The sequence below is a fragment of the Leopardus geoffroyi genome, chromosome A3 (assembly GCF_018350155.1).
Source record: "Leopardus geoffroyi isolate Oge1 chromosome A3, O.geoffroyi_Oge1_pat1.0, whole genome shotgun sequence".
In the NCBI taxonomy this organism is placed as follows: Eukaryota; Metazoa; Chordata; class Mammalia; order Carnivora; family Felidae; genus Leopardus; species Leopardus geoffroyi.
Genome location: NC_059336.1, coordinates 16823632 through 16844052, shown reverse-complemented (window position 1 = coordinate 16844052; position 20421 = coordinate 16823632). Strand labels below are relative to the sequence as shown.

The window sequence follows — 20421 nt, the reverse complement described above, 5'->3', positions numbered from 1 at the left end:
AGTTTATATTTTCACTGTTTGGTAGGATCTGGCCAAGGTCCAACCCCCCCGTCTGGGAAGGCCTAGAGGGCGAGTTCACCGTCATATCCTGGGCTTAGCACTTTGGCGCTCAGAGATGCGGGGCTAACTAAAGAGGAAGAACTATCTCGAGTGACCATTCGCACCACTAAACTTGTCCATCTTTCGCGGGGAAGGCTTCCCGAGGTGCCAAGTCGCCGAAACCCTTCCACAGCACGTATAAGAACCTCTCATCTGGCGTTTCCGACAGCTAGACTCCGTCCTCCACTCTCCGCCCAGATTCGCCCCGGAGCTGTGCGCCTGCGCTCTTGGGAGTTGAGGATGGGGCATTTCCCACCCGCCACCGCCGGAAGCCTTCACTTTCCTCCCTCAGGGTGGAGCGAAGTTTGGGCCCCAGGGTCCTACTAGTTATATCAGTCTCCAGTAATACTTGATATTAAAGTACGAAACGAGATGGGTTTATTTTTGGCCTAAAGTTAATTCACGTTCTGTTTGGGTTTACCCCTCAACCAATGTAATGGTACAGTCCCATATTAGCTCCGCCCCCTGACCTCCAGCCCCGTGACGCTCAAGGAGAAATGGCGTCTTCCGTTCTGTCGTCATCACGTTGCTGCGGAGGTAGGTCCACGCCGCAGTGCACGCCTCCCCAGCGCGCTGCCTCGCCTACGCCGTTGCTAAGCGGCCTTGGATACCTGGCCGCAGGATGCTGGGCGGTGTCAGGTGAAGATGGTGGTCACTGGGCCTCAGGTAAGAAGGGCTCCGACTGTGATGGGCCGGCATGGCCGTTGTAGCGTCCTGGGAGCTGGCGGGGGCCTCGCCGGCCTGTTCCTGGGGCCTCTGGACCAGTCTTGTGGAAAATCGAGGTCTTATGAGATAAAGTAAACTGGGGCCGCAGATGTAGGCCCGGATCCCGAACTTTCGGACTGCATTCGAATCTCCGTTGCCTGTGGCTGGGCTGTTTAGTTCTCTTGCTGAGTATCAGAGAGCATTGTCTCATCCCGTTTTCCTAGGAATCCTAGGAAATTGTTGGGAATTTGTCCTACAGCAAAAATAACGGCAAAGACAGACGTGTATAAATTCCAATAGGGTTTGTGAAGGCGAAATAATTGAAAAGATGTTCGTGAAAGCAGTGGTGGAGTTCATTAGGGCATAATCATGCACTAGATCATGCAGCCACTATCCTAACCATGGAGACTTTTCTTTTAGTTAACTGAGAAAGGCTGGATAGGGTATTGTATGTACACATTGGGAAAACAATAGTGTACAAGGATGGTTGGAACATGGAAAGATAGTGGTGCTGTAATCATGAGGTTTGTTTTTGTTGAGCTTACAAAATGATTTTAAAGTTCAATTGGAAGAAAAAATATGAGACTAGCCAGGAAAATTCTAAAAAGTTAGTGAGGATTAGTTCTCCAGCACCACCAGATATTATAACATATTATAAAGTTATAATAATTAAAATAGTATAGAAATGAGCGGGAACTTACATGCAGATAGAAAATAATGGAATTCAGAATAGATCCAAATACAAATACTTCTAGAGATTTATTATGTAGTCAAGGGGTATTTCAAATCAGCATTAAGAAGATGGTTTGATGTCAGGCAGCTTTATTGTAATTAAAAAAAAAAAAACAGTAATGAAGCTTATTTTGATCACCCAAATAAATTCCAAACAGACCAAATTTAACTTAACCACATAACAAAGTACTGGAAGAAAGCATTGTATTTGTAAACTTAGCACAGCAAAAAAAAAAAAAAAAAAAAAAAAAAAAAAAAAAAAAAAAAAAATTTCTAAATATGTCATGTAATCCAAAAGCAAGAAAGGAAAAGATAAATACTATTGACTCCAAAAATTTTTTTTTTTTTTCAACGTTTATTTATTTTTGGGACAGAGAGAGACAGAGCATGAACGGGGGAGGGGCAGAGAGAGAGGGAGACACAGAATCGGAAACAGGCTCCAGGCTCTGAGCCATCAGCCCAGAGCCTGACGCGGGGCTCGAACTCACGGACCGTGAGATCGTGACCTGGCTGAAGTCGGACGCCTAACCGACTGCGCCACCCAGGCGCCCCAAGACTCCAAAAAATTTAAAACCTCTGTTTGGCTTCCAAAATTCCACCAAGCCAAACCAAAAAAGCTACTAGAAGCTAAGTCTAAAGACAGGTAAATCTATGAAAGTAATTAATGTCAGTTAGAAAAATATTAAACCAGGGGCACGCGGGTGGCTCAGTCAGTTAAGCGTCCAGCTCTTGATTTCGGCACAGATCATGATCTCATGGTTAGTGAATTCAAGCCCCACATGGGGCCCTGCAGTTTGGAGCCTGTTTGGGATTCTCTCTCCCTTTCTCTCTGCCCCTCCCTCCCTCATGCTCTCTTTTTCTCTCAAAATAAATAAATAAACATTAAAAAAATAAAGAATCTGAAGGGCTATACCCCACACTTAACAGTAGTTAGCAGTCAGAAATCAGGTGGGCATCATGGTCTCAGGGCATAAAGGTAGGGTGATGGCAGGGCAGGGTCCTGAGAATAGGCTGGTGGGAAGGCCAGGGCCAGAGACAAGAAGCAAAGCCAGAGATAGCCTCAGGTTTCTGCGACTGTGAGTATGCATTTCACTCTCAATCTTTGAGAATTGTAGGGATTTGATAACTAGGTTGCAGCTGTATTTCCTCTCTTGATAAATTAGAAGAAGACTATTTTTTCCATTTATGGTCTGTTGGAATATTGTTTATTGTTTCATTTTTTCTGATCTCTTCTTTTTTCCATAAGGTAACCATGGAGAAAGAGCTTCGGAGCACCATTCTTTTCAATGCGTACAAAAAAGAAGTATTTACCACCAACAATGGCTATAAATCCATGCAGAAAAGACTTCGGAGTAATTGGAAGATTCAGAGGTGACCATATATATTGTTTTCCTTTCTAAGTGATGACAATAGCCTGCTGGTAATATTGGAAAGTCTTTACTTTCTTATGTAAGAGGTTGTTTAGGCAGGAGAAATTCAATATGAAGAACATTCAGAAGTAAATAAATTGATTATAGAGGCCCCTGGGTGGCTCAGTTGGTTGAGCATCCGACTCCTGATTTCGACTCCAGTCATGACCCCAGGGTCATGGGATTGAGCCCTACGTTGGGCCCCTCACTGAGCGTGGAATCTACTTGAGATTCTCTCTCTCCCTCTGCCCCTCTCCTCTGCTTGCTCGCTGCCTCTCAAAAAAAAAAAGTAAATAAATTATTATAAAAACATATTTTTTAAAAGTTGGCAATTAGTATATTAAGTTGTCCCCCAAATCACAAATCAAATAATTATTCTAATTATACATACACAACTTTTTAAGAGGTTAGAGGCTTTCTCCATATTTTAACTTCGGACAATACTTCAGTTTAGGGAAAGGAAAGATGAGAATTCCTCTCTGCCTTTGTTGTGTGTGTAAATGGTTTTTCTTAATGGATAAGGCTATGTAATTATACAAACTAATGTAGAGTTGATTGAATTAGTAGTTGGAGGACTCTTTATACTCCTGTATGTTTAACTTGGGCATCTTGGCCTAGGGGACGTATTTGAGCAGAGGCTGATCTCAGATAAGCCTGTAGAGGGGATTCTCACTTTGGGAGAGAGGCTGTACCTGATACCTCTAAATCCCTTCATCTCTGGGCCTCTGTGGCCTCTGGTTCCATACAGTCTAGAGGCTAGAGTAATTCATAAATTGCTTTAAATTATGGATCTAATACTTTAAAAATCCCATTTCTAGTTTAAAAGATGAAATCACATCTGAGAAGCTAATTGGGGTGAAACTGTGGATTACAGCTGGGCCAAGGGAAAAATTTACTGCAGCTGAGGTAAGTAATATCCAAAAAGAAGAAATACAATGAGATGGTTGGCAGATAAGCTCTGAAATTCCGGATATGAATCCCACTTCACCATACACTGTATCACCTTAAAGTAATCACTTTCATCTCTTTTTTCATCGTGGAGTTGTTGTGATCATTAACTGAGATAATGCATATAAAGTGCCAGACACATAGTTGAGGCTAATTAAATACGGCCATACTTGTTTGCCACATTTGAAAACAGGAAAATTCCTTTTAAATTTAAGCTGTTTTTAATTCTATTTCATAGAGTAAACAAAGATAAATGTAAAACCCAGAACACAAGTATTGGTAAAAATGTAGAGAAATTGGAACCCATGTGCACTGTTGATGAAAAGGTAAAATGGAAAACAGCATGGCAGTGCCTCAACAATTAAAAATAGAATTATCATATGATCCAGCAATCCTACTTCTAGGTATATATCCAAAAAATTGAAAGCAGAATCTCAAAGAGCTATTTGTACATTCATGTCTAAAGCAGCATTGTTCACAATAGCCAACAGGCAGAAGCAACCTAAGTCTACCAACAGATGAATGGATAAACAAAATGTGGCATACATGTGATAAACTACTATTCAGCCTTAAAAAGAGAGGCAATTCTGATACATGCTACACCATGGGTGAGTATTGAGGATGTTAGGCTAAATGAAATAAGCCAGTTACAAAAAGACCAGTACTGTATAATGCCATTTATACGACATACCTAGAGTAGTCAAATTCATATAAAGTTAGAATCGTGGTATTTTGATAGAGATTGCATTGAATGTGTACATTGCTTTGGGTAGTATAGACATCTTAACAGTATTTGTTCTTCCAATCCATGTACATGGAATGTTTTTTCCATTTCTTTCTGTCATCTTCAGTCTCTATAGAACTAGAGTGTATTATGCTAAGGGAAATAAGTCAGAGAAAGACAAATATCCTATGATTTCACTCATATGTGGAATTTAAGAAACAAAACAGATGAACATAGGGGAAGGGAAGGAAAAATAAGATAAAAACAGAGAGAGAAACAAACCATAAGAGACTCTTAAGGATAGAGAACAAACTGTGAGGGTTGTTGGAGGGAGGTGGGTGGGGAAGTGAGCTAAATGGGTGATGGGCTTTAAGGAGGCCACTTGCTGGGATGAGCCCTGGGTGTTATATGTAAATGATGAATCACTGGGTTCTACTTCTGAAACCAGTACTACAGTGTATGTTAACTAACTTGAATTTAAATAAATAAACTAAAAGAAAAAAAAAATCGAGGTAGCCAGTGTTCGAGGAGGGGGAAATGGGGAGTTGTTTAATGGGTATTGAGCTTCGGTTTTGCAAGATGAAAAGAGTTTTAGGGATGGATTGTGGTGATGGTTGCAAATAATGTGAATGTGCTTAACACTACTTAACACTACTTAATAGTTAAGATGGTAAATTTTATGTTATGTGTATTTTACCACAACTAAACAGAAACCCCAGAACACAGCAAGAGCCTTTCTGACAGAGATGTGAAAGTGCTTTGGTGCTCAGGGAGGGTTGTGGGGAGTAGGGAGGTGGTGGCAGGGTGGCACCGGTGTGGTCCAGTCTTCTGCTCTGACTTTGGATGGGGACATAGGGAGGAGGTCTACAGGGAAGCATTTCTGTTCTTTTGTTTGTTGACCCAACTGCAAGGCCACCTTGTCACCTGAGAAGAGACATAACTGATCAGGTTCATTGAGAGAAGGAACAGGAATTCCTAATAGGAACATGGAGGTGGCCAGCTGCCCCCACCCAGTGAGAGCCTGAGGGAAATGTACACACAGCATGCAGTGGCCTGCAAAGGAATAGTATATTCCATAGTCCCCGTTGATTTGGAGTGGCCTCACGCTACACGCTACCTCCCTTATCCTCCTCCCCCACTCCCCTCCCCCCCACCAACTTCCCTTCTCCAACTAGTGAAAACAAAGAGACGTGAGGAGGTTTTGCTGAGGAGCAGGCAGTGTCAGGAAAGCCAGGGCATCTGGAAAGAGGGTCAGAGATAGGTGCCTGGTCCTTTCCCCAAGAGGGAACAGGCACTAGGTCAAACCTTACTTCGAGCTCTTAGAGATGGAAGGCAGTGGCTTCCAAATGATAGAATCCCTTGAGAGGCATATTTAGCCTAATAAAATGTTCTCACACCAGACCAGTTCCTGGCACCTTGCCTTCACTTTAGAGGTGGAGCGAGGTAGGAAGGAAAGGCAGAAGCACTTTTAACTTTTTTATTTTATTTTATTTTATTTTTAATTTAAATTTTAGTTAACATGCAATGCAACATTGGTTTCAGGAGTAGAATTCAGTGATTCATCACTTACTATTCTGAATTGAAAAGCCCAGGTAATATAACCCACCACCATTGAAAAAAGTGTCTCAACTGTAATGTAGTTAAAAAAAATGAGTTATAAAAGAACATGTGTACTTCAAATTGTCAATGTTTTGGTGTATAAACCTAGAAGAATATCAGTTTGTTACTGCTTGAGCATACATACACTAGAGCACCTCTTGATATTCCACATTTTTTTTTTTTATGTTTATTTATTTATTTATTTATTTATTTTTTATAATATATGAAATTTATTGTCCAAATTGGTTTCCATAAAACACCCAGGGCTCATCCCAAAAGGTGCCCTCCTCAATACCCATCACCCACCCTCTCCTCCCTCCCACCCCCCATCAATGATATTCCACATTTTGAAACAAAGGCTAAATAGGTATGTAGGATCCCCATGAAGGGCACAGTCTTGTGCACAGTTTGGGATCTGTGAAATTATGTCTCATTTGGGAGCAAGCCCCCTTGGTGATGTTAACTGTTGCACTATGTCTTCTATATTTGGGGAGCTGGGAGAGAGAAGGAAATCCAGGGAGTGTGCAAGAGCACAAAGGTTTGTCTGTAGCAAAGCTGGGCTGGGCCAGTGGTTTCCAAAGTGGGATGTGTGTGATCAATCACTGAGGTGCCAGGGGGAAATGATATTTGTCATATCTTTATTATCCTTCACATTTTTCCTTTTTGGGAGTATGTTCTATAATTATATAAATATACATACTTTACTTTCACATTATTTGCTGTTGGGGTGCTTGAGGAAAGTTGAGGGACTATTGGTCTAGACCACTCACCCCAGGTTTTCTCAGGCTGGGTCAGCAAGGTCAGCCCTAGATTTTTCTCCCTTCTCTAGCTTTGTGAAAACAAGAGAGAGCTTCCTAGAAGATAAGCAGATGCCATGCATTTCTCACTAGGGCTTGATCAGTCAGTGACTTGACCAGAATTGCTCCCTGGGGGTGGTGTACAATACTCTCATCCTGAGTCCTTGGCTGGCAGGGGAAGGTATGGTCCAGAGCGATAGTGTTCAACCCGGGGTGATTTTTTTTCTACACACTCTCCCCTGGCCCCAGGGGACATTTGGCCATGTCTGAAGACATCGTTGGTTGTTGGCAGGAGACGGTAGGTGCAATTGGCATCTGGTAGATTGAGACTGGGGATGCTGCTCAATGACCTGTGAGCTTCTTTTAGCTAATACTTTCCACTTTGAGTTTGCTTTCCAGATAGTCAGTGTGGAAAATGTCAATTCAGTTTGAGTATTTTGGAACTTTGTACTTAAAAACAAGCTTGAAATCCTACATAGAGAGTAAATTTTATATATCTTACAGATGTTTATATTTAAGTGCCTCATAGATTTATTTATTTTTCTTCATAGTACTTTGGACAGAAGTCTTTGGGGTATATTCATAGATTTTTTTTTTCTTTTATGTAGTTTGAAGTCCTGAAGAAATACCTTGATGGTGGTGGTGATATCCTTGTGATGCTAGGAGAGGGTGGGGAATCCAGATACGACACCAATATTAACTTTCTCCTGGAAGAATATGGAATCATGATTAATAATGGTAATTATTATCATTTTAGTAGAGGTAGCCATTTCCTATTTATTATACATACTGTAGTCCTCTGGACCTAATAGTACAATGGGAAGAGCCCTGGGCTGAGGGTGCATGGTCCGGCATTCTGATCTCAGTGGCGGTCTAAGCCTTCTGGGGCTAGGCTTTTTCCATTTATAAAGTGGGAGGAATTGCAACAGAGTTCCAGGGTTTCTTACAGGTCAAGTTTGTATTCATCTAATATCAAACCTATTTCTAATTAAGGTGCAACTTCCTCTCTTTGCCCTTTAAAGATGCTGTGGTTAGAAATGTATATTATAAGTATTTCCATCCTAAAGAAGCTCTGGTTTCCAATGGAGTCTTGAATAGGTAAGCATGTTGAAAGCAGAAATGTTTTTACAAATAATTCCTATCTTCTCTCTTCTCTTCTCACACATTCTTTTCGCTGGCCCTTCTTTCTTGCCTTTTTGTTTTATTTCACTATATTGTAATTTATTTTATTATATTACTTCTCATTCCTCAAGTTATATTCCTCCCATCTTTTGAAACCTTATTCCACATTCACCTTTTTGTCAGTTAGAATGCATTCAGCTATAAGCACAGAAAACCCTATTCAAATGGGATTAAACAATAAAGAGATTTTACTGATTCATGTCATTGAAAAGCCCAGAAATAGGGCAGGGTTAGGGTGTGGATTGAAAATTCATGATGTTGTCGGGCTCCAGTTCCATTGCTCTCCAGTTCTCTTGGCGTTGCTCTCCTTTGTGTGTGGGCTCAATAGTTTTAGCAGTTCCCAAATTTATATCTGCACGCCACATCATGAGAGCCTGTCTTGATCACAGCGTTCCCAGCAAGAGTAGTCCTGCAATTTGCTCTGGTGGAGCTGGCCTAGGCCACATGCCCATCCTGAACTGGTCACTGTGGCAGGAGACATAGAATACCCTGATGGTGTGGCGAGGTCATATTCTCTACCCCTGGAGCCTGGGATGAAGTTAATTTTTTTTCTGATTTACTGGATCTTAGAGGATAAATTAGGGGCTTTGGCGAAGTGGGAAATGAATGCATGAGAGGAACACCATCAGGTGGCCTCTGTGAGCTTTTCCCTATATTCAAAAATTTTCATTCCACGCTTGAATTTGCTACGTGCCAGGCACTCTGCTGAGTCTGATGATATGGAGTCTAGAATATAGGACTAGAATGTGGGTCTAGTCTAGAATGTGGTCTAGTATATTGATCCTTCCCTCAGGAGTCAAGAAAGAACTGATCCTCATATTTTAATGTTAACTTTTGCAAGCTACACAAAGTGGTGTAGGTGTATAGATGTACCTTTATTTAAGTTTCAAGAATTACATTTTGAACAAGTCTGAAAAATGCTTGCAGTTCATTCATACTTATTATTAATGAATGGGGTGTGAAATTCTAAAAATTTTTTGTTTACTAGATTTTTTTTCTTCAAGGGAAATCAGCCGAGCTGCAGGGAAGGCTGTGCCTGGAATCATTGACGAGGAGAGCAGTGGAAACAATGCCCAGTGAGTGTGTTTTCTGAGGCTACCTAAAGAGGATGTATTTATCATTTTAAAGAGTTTTCTTTTTCAAAGTGAAGCGTTTTCATTTCTGATTACAAAAGTCATTCTTACCAAAAAAAACAATGTGAATAGTTCAAAGGAAGAAAATAGAAGCCCTCCACTGTAAATGTATGCTCCTTTCCCCAAAGATAATTATTCTTTTTTTTAATGTTTATTTATTTTTGAAGGAGAGAGAGACAGAGTGGGGGGGGGGAGGGGCAGAGAGAGAGGGAGACACAGACTCCGAAGCAGGCACTAGGCTCCGAGCTGTCAGCACAGAGCCCGATGCGGGGCTCGAACTCACAAACTGCGAGATCGTGACCTAAGCTGAAGTCGGACGCTCAACCGACTGAGCCACCCAGGCGCCCCAAGACAATTATTCTTAATACTATGGTATTTAGATTTCTAGATTTTTTTTCATATATAAAAATACAGATAGGTACCATATCCTTTTAATGACTAGATTAAATTTGAGTTATTCTAAGTTATCTAACCAATCTCCTATTGAACATTTAGGTCATTTATGACATTTTGCTTTATGTATTTATGTATTCATTTATTTATTTTAAAGTTTTTACTTAATCTCTACCCCCAACGTGGGGCTTGAACTCATGACCCTAAGATCAAGAGTTGCATGCTCTTTTGACTGAGCCAGTCAGGAGCCCTGGTGATATTTCGTTTTAATAGTTAAACCTAATGTTTATTGAACACTTACTCTGTGACAGGAATTTTTACCTCTTTCTAATCATCACAACAACACACTAAGATTATAGACGAGATACCAGAGAGGTTAATTGCCCAAGCTCACTTGACTAATAAGTGTCAGAACTTAGTTTTAAACTTCTGCTCCATGGCCTGTACTCTGAACGTCTGCTCCATGTTGATATTACAAACAGAATTTTATACTTGTTACTATAAATGAAGCACTTGGTGAATGTCTTTGTATGTACAATTTTTGTGCACTTATACAGATATTTTAGTAAGGCTAGATTCATAGCATTAGAATCTCTGGGTCAAGGGTTTTCCAATTGATGCATTGCCAAATGTGATACTTCGGTAAATTGCCCTCCAGATAGTTTATAGCACTTATTGTCCCTATGAACGTGCTCCTTTTTCCTCTCTTGCCAGCTTGCAGTATTCTAGTGAAGGCGATATCTCTTTCTTTTAATTTGCATTTCTTTGATTATTACTGAGTAGGATGACCTTTAAAATCTTTTGGCTGATTGCATTTCTTCTGTGAATTTCCTCTTCACTACTTTATGCCCATTTTTATTGTGATGGTTTGTCTTTTCTTATGCATTTATAAGACTTCCCTGTGTTGCAGATATTTTTTCCAGTTTACCTTTCTATTTTGAGGTATTTCACCCCATAGGACTTGAACATTTTATGGAGTTAAAGCATATTATAAAACTCTAGTGATTAAATTAATGTGGTGCTAACACAGAAATAGTGAAAAATAAATAAATTAGAATCAGACTCAATATATATGAGAGGTGGGAATTATTAGTTTATAGTAAAAGTGACGTTACAAACTATTGGAGAATAGATAGCACAATTGTGGGTAACCATTTGACGAAATATTTCCATTTTCACAACACACTCATATATTTCAGATGGATTAAAATTTTAAATGTTAAAAATATAAAACCATAAAAGTACTAAGAAAAAAGTGTGGGCAAATATTTTATAATCTTAGAGTAGGGAAGATCTTTCTTAGGATAAAACCAAGGTAAAGTCGTAAAGGGGAAAAACGTATGGCAATTTATATCATAGAGTTAATATTATTGATATTCAAGAACGATAATCTAATTTTTTTAAATTTATGTCCAAGTTAGTTAACATATAGTACAATAAATTCAGGAGTAGAATCCAGTAATTCATCACCTATATATAACACCCAGTGCTCATCCTAACAAGTATCCTCCTTAATGCCCCTTGCCCATTTAGCCTGTCCCCCCACCCAAAATCCCTCTAGCAACCCTCAGTTTGTTCTCTGTATTTAAGAGTCTCTTATGTTTTGTCCCCCTCCCTGTTTTTATATTATTTTTGCTTCCCTTCCTTTATGCTCATGTGTTTTTTTTCTTTTTTTAATTTTTTTTTAAATGTTTATTTATTTTTGAGAGTGAGAGAGACAGAGCATGAGTGGGAGAGGGGCAGACAGAGAGGGAGATACAGAATCTGAAGCAGGCTCCAGGCTCTGAGCTGTCAGCACAGAGCCCAACACAGGGCTCAAACTCACGAACCGTGAGATCATGACCTGAGCTGAAGTCAGACACTTAACCGACTGAGCCACCCAGGCGCCCCTATGTTTATCTGTTTTGTGTCTTAAATTCCACATATGAGTTAAGTCATATGATATTTGTGTTTCTCTGACTGACCAATTTCACTTAGCGTAATACACTCTGGTTCCATCCATGTTGTTGCAAATGGCAAGATCTCATTCTTTTATATTGTCGAGTAATATTCCATTGTATATACTTACCATATCTTTATGCATTCATCAGCCGACAGACATTTGGGCTCTTTCTGTACTTTGGCTATTGTCAGTAGTGCTACTATAAACATTGTGGTGCATGTGTCCCTTCGAAACAGCACGCCTGTGTACTTTGGATAAATACCTAGTAGTGCAATTGCTGGGTTGTAGGGTAGTTCTATTTTTAATTTTTTTGCGGAACCTGCATACTGTTTTCCAGAGTGGCTGCACCAGTTTGCATTCCCACCAGCAGTGCAAAAGAGATCCTCTTTCTCCACATCCTTGCGAACATCTGTTGTTGCCTGACTTGTTAATGTTAGCCATGCTGACAGGTGTGAGGTGGTCTCTCATTGTGCTTTTGATTTGTATTTCCCTGATGATGAGTGATGTTGAGCATCTTTTCATGTGTCTGTTAGCCATCTGGATGTCTTCATTGGAAAAGTGTCTATTCATGTCTTTTGTCCATTTCTCTACTGGATTATTTGTTTTTTGGGTGTTGAGGTTATAGATTTTGGATAGTAACCTTTTATCTGATATGTCGTTTGCAAATATCTTCTCCCATTCCATTGGCTTTTAGTTTTGCTGATTGTTTCCTTCACTGTGCAGGGGAGGGCCAAGAGAGGGGGAGACAGAAGATCTGAAGTGGGCTCTGCATTGACAGACTGACAACAGCTAGCCCCGATGCGGGGCCCAAACTCACAAACTGTGAGATCATGACCTAAGCCAAAGTCAGATGCTCAACTGACTGAGTCACCCAGGTGTCCCGATCATAATCTAATTCTTAAGCTTTGTGTCAGCTTATCCAGTTGGTGTAGGTAAAAGCACTTGGACTTGGAGGTAGAAATTTTTATTTTTGTGTCTTACTTGCAAGGTGACCCAGGCAAGTTACTCTTAGCTTCTGTTCCCATGTCTGCGTAATGGAGACATCATGAATCTTACAAAGTTGTTGGGAAAATCCAGTGAGGCCATACTTGTAGAAGTGCTTGGTAAGGCACATGGCATAGTATCTTACCTGCTGTTGCATTATTATGTCCTCAGTAGTTGTGAAGGGCAGAGGGCTGGTTGGTTATTTTCTGGGTCATCCTGGAAGCAGCACTCTCTGGGCAGGCTTTGAAATGTGGAGAACTAGTTGTGCTTTATGTTTGGAGATATCTTGACCTATTGGAGTCTCAGGTTCTCATTTTGCCCATATTCTATCATGTCCCTTTTCCCTTCTCTCAGCCGTAGCCTCACCGGCTTTGTTTTAATTCCTTAAATACACTACATTCATTCCCACCTTAGGACCTCTACATATAAGGCCCTAAGACCTTACATTTAAAGTTGGGAATACACTTTCCCAGTTATTCAGTCTGCTAATCTTACTCATTCGTGTGTGGTTTGGAAAAGTCCTGTTTTTGTTTTTTGCATGGGTGTATAGCCTTATGCTCAAAGTCTTATCAAAATGTCAGTCTGATTGATTTCTTAGTAATAATAAAAGAAATAGAGGAGTATAAATAATAGCTGACAGTTTTCATCATATAACTCAAGTGTCCGTTCTCCCTTCCTCCTTGAGAATCATCTCCTTAGAGTGTGTTTGGGGAAAGTGTGGGGCAAGGATATGCACCGACATCCATGTAACCATTTTCCCCACATCCCTTTTCTTCCTGCATGGCAACTATTCTTTTTTTTTTTTAAGTTTTTTTTAACGTTTATTTATTTTTGAGACATAGACAGAGCATGAGTGGAGGAAGGACAGAGAGAGAGGGAGACACAGAATCGGAAGCAGGCTCCAGGCTCTGAGCCATCATCCCAGAGCCCAACGCAGGGCTCGAACTCACAGACTGCGAGATCGTGACCTGAGCTCAAGTCAGACGCTTAACCGACTGAGCCACCCAGGCTCCCCGGCAACTGTTCATTTATTTCTGCTTCTGGCCTAGGATTCATGGCCTATGGTCCCCTTCCCTGGGCTACTGCTTGGGTAGGGATGAAAAGGGGAGAATGGAGAATGTGGGGCAGGTGCCACTTCTCACCCACAATATGACACAGAAGTCAGAGGGATAGGTGAGACTTGACTGAAGGGAGGGGAAGACTTAACACTAGCAGGAAATCATTGTGAACTTAAGCTAAAAAGAAAATTCTTTTAGCTTGGTCTAAGAGAAAGGAAAATTAACATTATCTTTATAGGGAGCTCTTCATGGGTGCTTCCCCCCAACCCCCTGCCGATTTCTAACTTTATGCTTTGTTATAAGATTCCTGTTGCTCTCCATTCTGAGAGCACTTCCTTCAAATAACTACCTTTGCAGAGCTCCATCTTACTTTCAGTAAAACCTTAACCCCTCCTGCAGGGGTTGTCCATACTGCAAGGTCTGCATCCCACCCTTACCCGCCCCTCCCCCCCTCCTCCACCATCCTATACCCTTTCCAGGAGTACATTGCCTCAAGTCAGACTGATTCACTCTAGATACTCTTAAGTCTTGTTAGGACACAGTAGGGGAATGACTCCAAGGCAGGTCTGTGTAGCAGGTCTTTACTCACATAAGTACTCACTGGTAACACAGCCTTCTAATGACAGCCACTCATTCCTGGAGATAACACCAGTCAGATCTCTAAGGAAGAGGAAAATGTTTACCTGGAAGACATTGTCACACAGAGCAAGCTCATTTATAGCTCTAGTTCAGCTCTTAGATGAGACTCCTCTACCTCCTCCTCCTCCATAGGGATTTCTTTAGTTCTTCTAGTTACAGTCATTTACACATACAATTAGAAGTTGTTAATTTACATTGATATATTTTTAAATGCTTTATTAAACCAGTAGCTAGAGTTATACCAGTTTTTGAGTTAACAAACTAAAGCTTAGAGAAAATTTTTTTTACGTGTTTTTTTTTAATTTTGTGTTTGATTTTGAATTGTTCAAGAAGCGCTGAGATTATCTTCAAAAAATTTTTATTCATTTTTTAAAAAATTTTGATGATTTCTTTCATTTCTTACAGGGCTCTCACCTTTGTCTATCCTTTTGGTGCCACGTTGAGTGTCATGAAACCAGCAGTGGCTGTTCTGTCCACAGGCTCTGTCTGTTTCCCGCTGAACAGACCCATTCTGGCTTTCTATCACTCGAAGGTACAGCCTTTCTTAGATATGGGTGGATATGTTATTTTTATTATTGAAATAATAAAAACTACTATTTCCAAAAGGGTTTCATGTATTTTCTCATTGGTCTTTACAACAGCCCTGTGAGGTAGTACTTCAATTAACTATACTTTACTTATGGGGAAATAGCAGATCGTCCAATAATCGATGGAGTCAAGACTTAAACCCAGCTCTTATCATTGTAAATCCACAGCTATTCCACTGTAGCATGAGGCTGTCTATATTATAACCGTCTGTAACTACAGGCTGTCATTCTGAGTGTAAGAGGACCCATTCAGGGAAAGGTTGAGTTAACAAACTATACCAAAACACACAGAATCGTGCTGCCTTTATTTTAGTTTGTCCCAGAGCAACATGTCAGAAGACTAGTTGCTCAGTTGTCATCCTGGAGACCCCACAAAATGTGGGAGCATGTAGTCCCAGAGGACATAGCCCCTCTCATTGCGACCCCACTTATCCACTGCCTTAAAAAAATGTTTTTAAATATTTATTTTTGAGAAACAGAGAGACAGAACATGAGTGGGGGAGGGGCAGAGAGAGACGGAGACACAGAATCTGAAGCAGGCTCCAGGCTCCGAGCTGTCAGCACAGAGCCCGATGCGGGGCTTGAACCCACAAGCCATGAGATCATGACCTGAGCCGAAGTCAGACATTCAACTGAGCCACCCAGGTGCCCCACCACTGCCTTTTAATTCATGTTTTGCTGAATTCACCTTTATTTGTCTACCAATCACCAGCTGACCTCCCAGTTTTTCTTTAGTTCCTCATATCCTATTTTTCTTGTGGGATTTAGGTATTTTTCCCTTCCATATTTAAAAGCTCTGACCTCATTTTATTAGAAAGTAAATAAATATCTATGCTGTGTTTGAAAGTGATATTTAGACAAAATTCAAAATAGTTATTATGGTTGTTATTCTCTCCCAAAAAACTGGAAATATTTCTTTAAAATTAAAGTATTGGGGCGCCTGGGTGGCGCAGTCGGTTGAGCGTCCGACTTCAGCCAGGTCACGATCTCGCAGTCCCTGAGTTCGAGCCCCGCGTCAGGCTCTGGGCTGATGGCTCAGAGCCTGGAGCCTGTTTCCGATTCTGTGTCTCCCTCTCTCTCTGCCCCTCCCCCGTTCATGCTCGGTCTCTCTCTGTCCCAAAAATAAATAAACATTGAAAAAAAAAATTTTTTTTTTAATTAAAGTATTAAATGATTTAAGATGTGGAAATAATTGGTCTACATAAACTGTCACTTAGTAGGCACAAAAGTAACGAGACACTGTCTTAAGGGGCCTCTGGTAGTGTAATACCAAAACTATAATTATTTTTTTATTTTTTAACACAGAAATTCTACCTGGCTTAATTAGTGGATTTTTATGAAGCATCTATTAGATACAGAGTTCTATGCTAACTGTGGTGATTCTTCTTGAACTCATGAGATTATCATCTGCCCATTGCCTAACTATTTAAAGCCTGTTTTCCTAACAGGTGTTTAGTCCTGCCTTATAAATACAATCTTTCAGAGAGGATGTTGCCTGTCACTTTTAAGTTTGTGAGATAAACCAGTGGAAGGGGGGGAGCAGTGCTGTCTCCTTGCCCAGGGCCATTGCCTTCTTGAGCTTGTCATGATCTTTTCTAGGTGTTTTACTAGGATAGACTCAATAATATCGAAAGAGCAAATCAGTCCTTGAGTAGATATACTCTTACTTAATTGGAACAAATTATAGACAAAAGCTGGAAAAGGAAGCTGAAGACAACGGTAGGATCTCCATAGGATCTCCATCGGACAGAATACAAGGATTAAAGGAAGATCTGTAATCTATTTGAAATAAATGAGGTAGGGAAAAAAAATAATATTAAAGAAAAATTCTAGGTCTAACTGTGGGTAGTAGTAAGAAGGAAAGTCCTTTCCTCTTCTTGTATTTAGTTACATATGTCAGTTCAAATCGCAGCAGAGTTCACTCGGCGCTCCCCCATTCTGTCTGTGCGTTTCCACCAGATTCACTTCCTGTTCTCAGTAACTGATGTGTTTTCAATGGTTGTGTTATAGCAGTAGTGTTATTTTTCCTATGAGACATTTGCTATTAATGTGGTACAAGTCACAGTTCGTTTTGCAAATTTTGTTTTATTTATAGAATTTGTCTATTTGTATCTCTTGAGAGTCCTTCTTTCATAGTACCTTACAGCTGTGCCAATTCCCTGATGCTGCTAGAAAAACCGCATTCGTTTTGCAGTTTGAACATTGCGCTGTTTTTCCCATTACAAAAGTAATTTATGCTCATTGTAGACAAATTGAAAATACAGTCATGATAGAAAAAAAAAGAATGCCTCTCACTACAAAACTGATGTCTTGATCATTTTGCTTTGGCTTAAGTTTGCTGGTTTGCTTCATGGGCTTTACACTAGGGTGACTGTACAGCGTCTGGTATACTGTTTTTTTTTTAACCTAATGTTATGACAAAAGCATTCTTCCATGTCACTGAAAACCCTGTGTCACTATAACTTCACCACTGGAGGAGTTCTGTTATTCTTAACCACTTCTTCTGTGGTGAACATTTGGATTTCTCACTTTTTGTGATTATGACTGTAAAATTGTCCGGAGAGTCTTACCTGCTGTGTTGCATATGTTGACAGTTTCAGCAGTAATGTGTGAAAGAACTTATTTCACTGAGACTTGACCAACGCTGTTGATAGCCATCTTTTTCATATTTATTAATCTGATCGGCAAAAATATTTTGTTTCGATTTTTTTTAAATCACTAATTAAAGTGTTTTCTTATTAACCGATTCTTTCTTTTATGAATATTTCTTGCTCGTGGATTAGTGTTCTGTTTGGATCTTAAACACTGTCTTTTGGTACTCTAAAATATCTTTAAATCTTTACAGGTTGCTTTTGGATATTTTTTTCCTTTAAAATTCTAATCTTCGTTTACAAGTTAACTGGGAAAATACTGTAGAAACAGTTCTCATGCTAAAATGAGAAGCATGTGGGAATGTAGTTGTGGTCATAGTTGATATTTTTAGACCATTAAAATCCTGATATGAATTGGTACTTAGTATATAAGACAGTTGCTCACATGATTCTGATGATGAGTTGTTGGGAGACCAGGATGCTTGGGGTGCATTTCACGATCTATGTGACACTACTTTGTCATCAACAGAACCAGGGGGGGAAGCTGGCAGTTCTTGGCTCCTGTCACATGTTCAGTGACCAATATTTGGATAAAGAAGAAAACAGCAAAATCATGGTAAGCTCTTCTCTCTCATCACATTAATGTATAATGTGTATGATTTTCATGTCATTAAAAAAAGTACTGCTAAGTTCATCTATTCATTTAAAACCAGCTCTTCAGGTGTGCCTGGCTGGTTCTGTCGGAAGAACATGGAACTCCTGATCTCAGGGTCGTGAGTTCGAGCCCCACACTGAGTGCAGAGATTACTAAAAAGAAATAAATAAACTTAAAAAAAAAAAAGATAGTAACAAAATAGAGAACAGCTCTTCAGCTCAGTTCCTCACACTAAGGATACAAAGTTGAGTCAGGCATAGTCACTGCTTTGAAAAAGTTTATAGTACATTGAGAGAGAGCATGAGAGACAGAGACATATGTTTAGAAGGATGAGGTAGAGAGCATCTGGGTAGCTCAGTCAGTTGAGTGATTTCGGCTTGGGTCATGATCCCAGGGTCATGGGATCAAGCCCCACATTGGGCTCCCCTCTGAGCATGGGGCTTAGGATTCTCTCTCGCCCTTCTCCCTCCCTCACAGGTGTTCTCTGTCTCCCTCTTTAAAAAAAGAAAAGAGAAGGGAAGGATATGGTGAATGTTTTCAAGCATGCCAAATTGGGGTGGGAGCCAGCCCTGGAGGTGAGGAGTAAGCTCAACCAGGGCCTCACACGTAAAGCCCAGGAACTTGAACTTTCTGCAGAAAGCTGTGGGGAGCCCATGTAGCGTGTCCAGCAGCCTTGAGCACAGTCAGATCTGTGTTTCAGAAAAACTCTTCTGTCAGGCATGTGGCAGGTGAGAGAGAGGAGGTGGAGTCAGTTATGAGGTTGGTAGAGTCAGCCAGGCAGCAAGGGACGCTGACGTGAGTGAAGGTAGGGAAGGCGAGAATGAGGGGAAGGGCCGGCTGGCAGGAGCGGTGTCAGGAGGGGTTATGACAGGACTGGTCACTGGTTGATGTGGGGAATGAGGTAAAGGCATTGCAGTTGTTTGTCAGCTTTGTGTGGTGGAAACACGTCCTGTGAAGAATGATAGACGGTGGGTGCCAGAGCTGGACATTGGTGTGATTCTGGTGACTCACTTGCTAGAGGAAGGAGGTCCCCTGAACTTTTTCATTAATGGAACAAATTCCTTCAGCCTTAAGGAGTGTTACTGGATTGAGAGATTGATTAAGATCTTGTTTCTGTGGAATCTACATGAAATTCTAGTGTCTCTAGACACATTTCAGGGGTATCTAGATATAGTCCACTTTCTTTTTTTTTTTTTAAGTTTGTTTATTTTGAGAGAGTGAGAGAGAGAGAAAATGAGTGGGAAAGGGGCGGAGAGAGAGAATGCCAAGCAGGCTCTGCACCATCAGCATGGAGCCCAACGTGGAGCTCAATCCCAGCTGAGACCCCATGAGATCCCCTGTGAGACCATGACTTGAGCTGAAATCAAGAGTCAGATGCCCAGTGCACTGAGCCACCCAGGCGCCCCGATACAGTCTACTTTATAGCACATTTATTTTTTTAAATAATTTTAAAATTATTTTCTAAAGTGATTTATTTATTTATTTAAATAATTTGGTGGGGAGGAGAGCACAAGCGGGGGAGGGGCAGAGAGAAGGGGACAGAGGATCCAAAGAGGGCTCTGTGCTGACAGGCTGACAGCAGTGAGCCCGATATGGGGCTCAAACTCACAAACCGTGAGATCAGGACCTGAGCCAAAGTCAGACGCTCAACCGACTGAACCACCCAGGTGCCCCTTATTTATTTGTTTTTAAATGTTTATTTTTGAGAGAGAGTGTATGATTGTGGGAAGGGCAGAGAGAGAGAGGAACAGAGGATCCAAAACAGGTTCTGCACTGATAGCAGAGAGCCCAACATGGGGCTCGAACCCACAAACTGTGAGATCATGACCTGAGCTGAAGTTGGATGCTCAATTGATTGGGCCACTGAGGCGTCCCAGTTTTTTAATTTATTTTTTTAAGTAATCTTTATACCCAACATGGGACTCGAACTCATGACCCCAAGATCTAGAGTTGCATGCTCTTCTGACTGAGCCGGCCAGGTGCCCCTGTCATGGGCACATTTAAACAGGAGTTGTTTTGGGATTGATCATGAGCAAGTTTTAATAAATTTTGGCCTGTGGTTAGAGGTGAAAGTGCCCTAAGACAAATAATCACTTTCCAGTAGTAAAAGTGACATTAGGTTGAGGAAAACTTTGAATTCGTATGATTTCACCGAGGGAATGGTGGTTACTCTTTTTTTTTTGAATCACTGCTGTATAGTCTTTTTCCCTTTATCATTTTTTCTTAATTGATGTAGTTATCTAG

General features: G+C 40.7%; 1 protein-coding gene across 1 annotated transcript in view; it reads left to right on the top strand.

Moving 5' to 3' along the window:
- The first annotated feature begins 593 nt into the window (after positions 1-593).
- Positions 594-20421, top strand: part of IFT52 (intraflagellar transport 52) — a 34658-nt gene continuing 14830 nt past the window's right edge. The window contains exons 1-8 of the mRNA XM_045444537.1: positions 594-765; positions 2783-2907; positions 3764-3851; positions 7622-7751; positions 8036-8111; positions 9200-9271; positions 14750-14876; positions 18052-18138. Coding sequence (XP_045300493.1) covers positions 745-765; positions 2783-2907; positions 3764-3851; positions 7622-7751; positions 8036-8111; positions 9200-9271; positions 14750-14876; positions 18052-18138 — 726 coding nt within the window. The 5' untranslated portion in view covers positions 594-744. The remainder of the gene's footprint in view (positions 766-2782; positions 2908-3763; positions 3852-7621; positions 7752-8035; positions 8112-9199; positions 9272-14749; positions 14877-18051; positions 18139-20421) is intronic.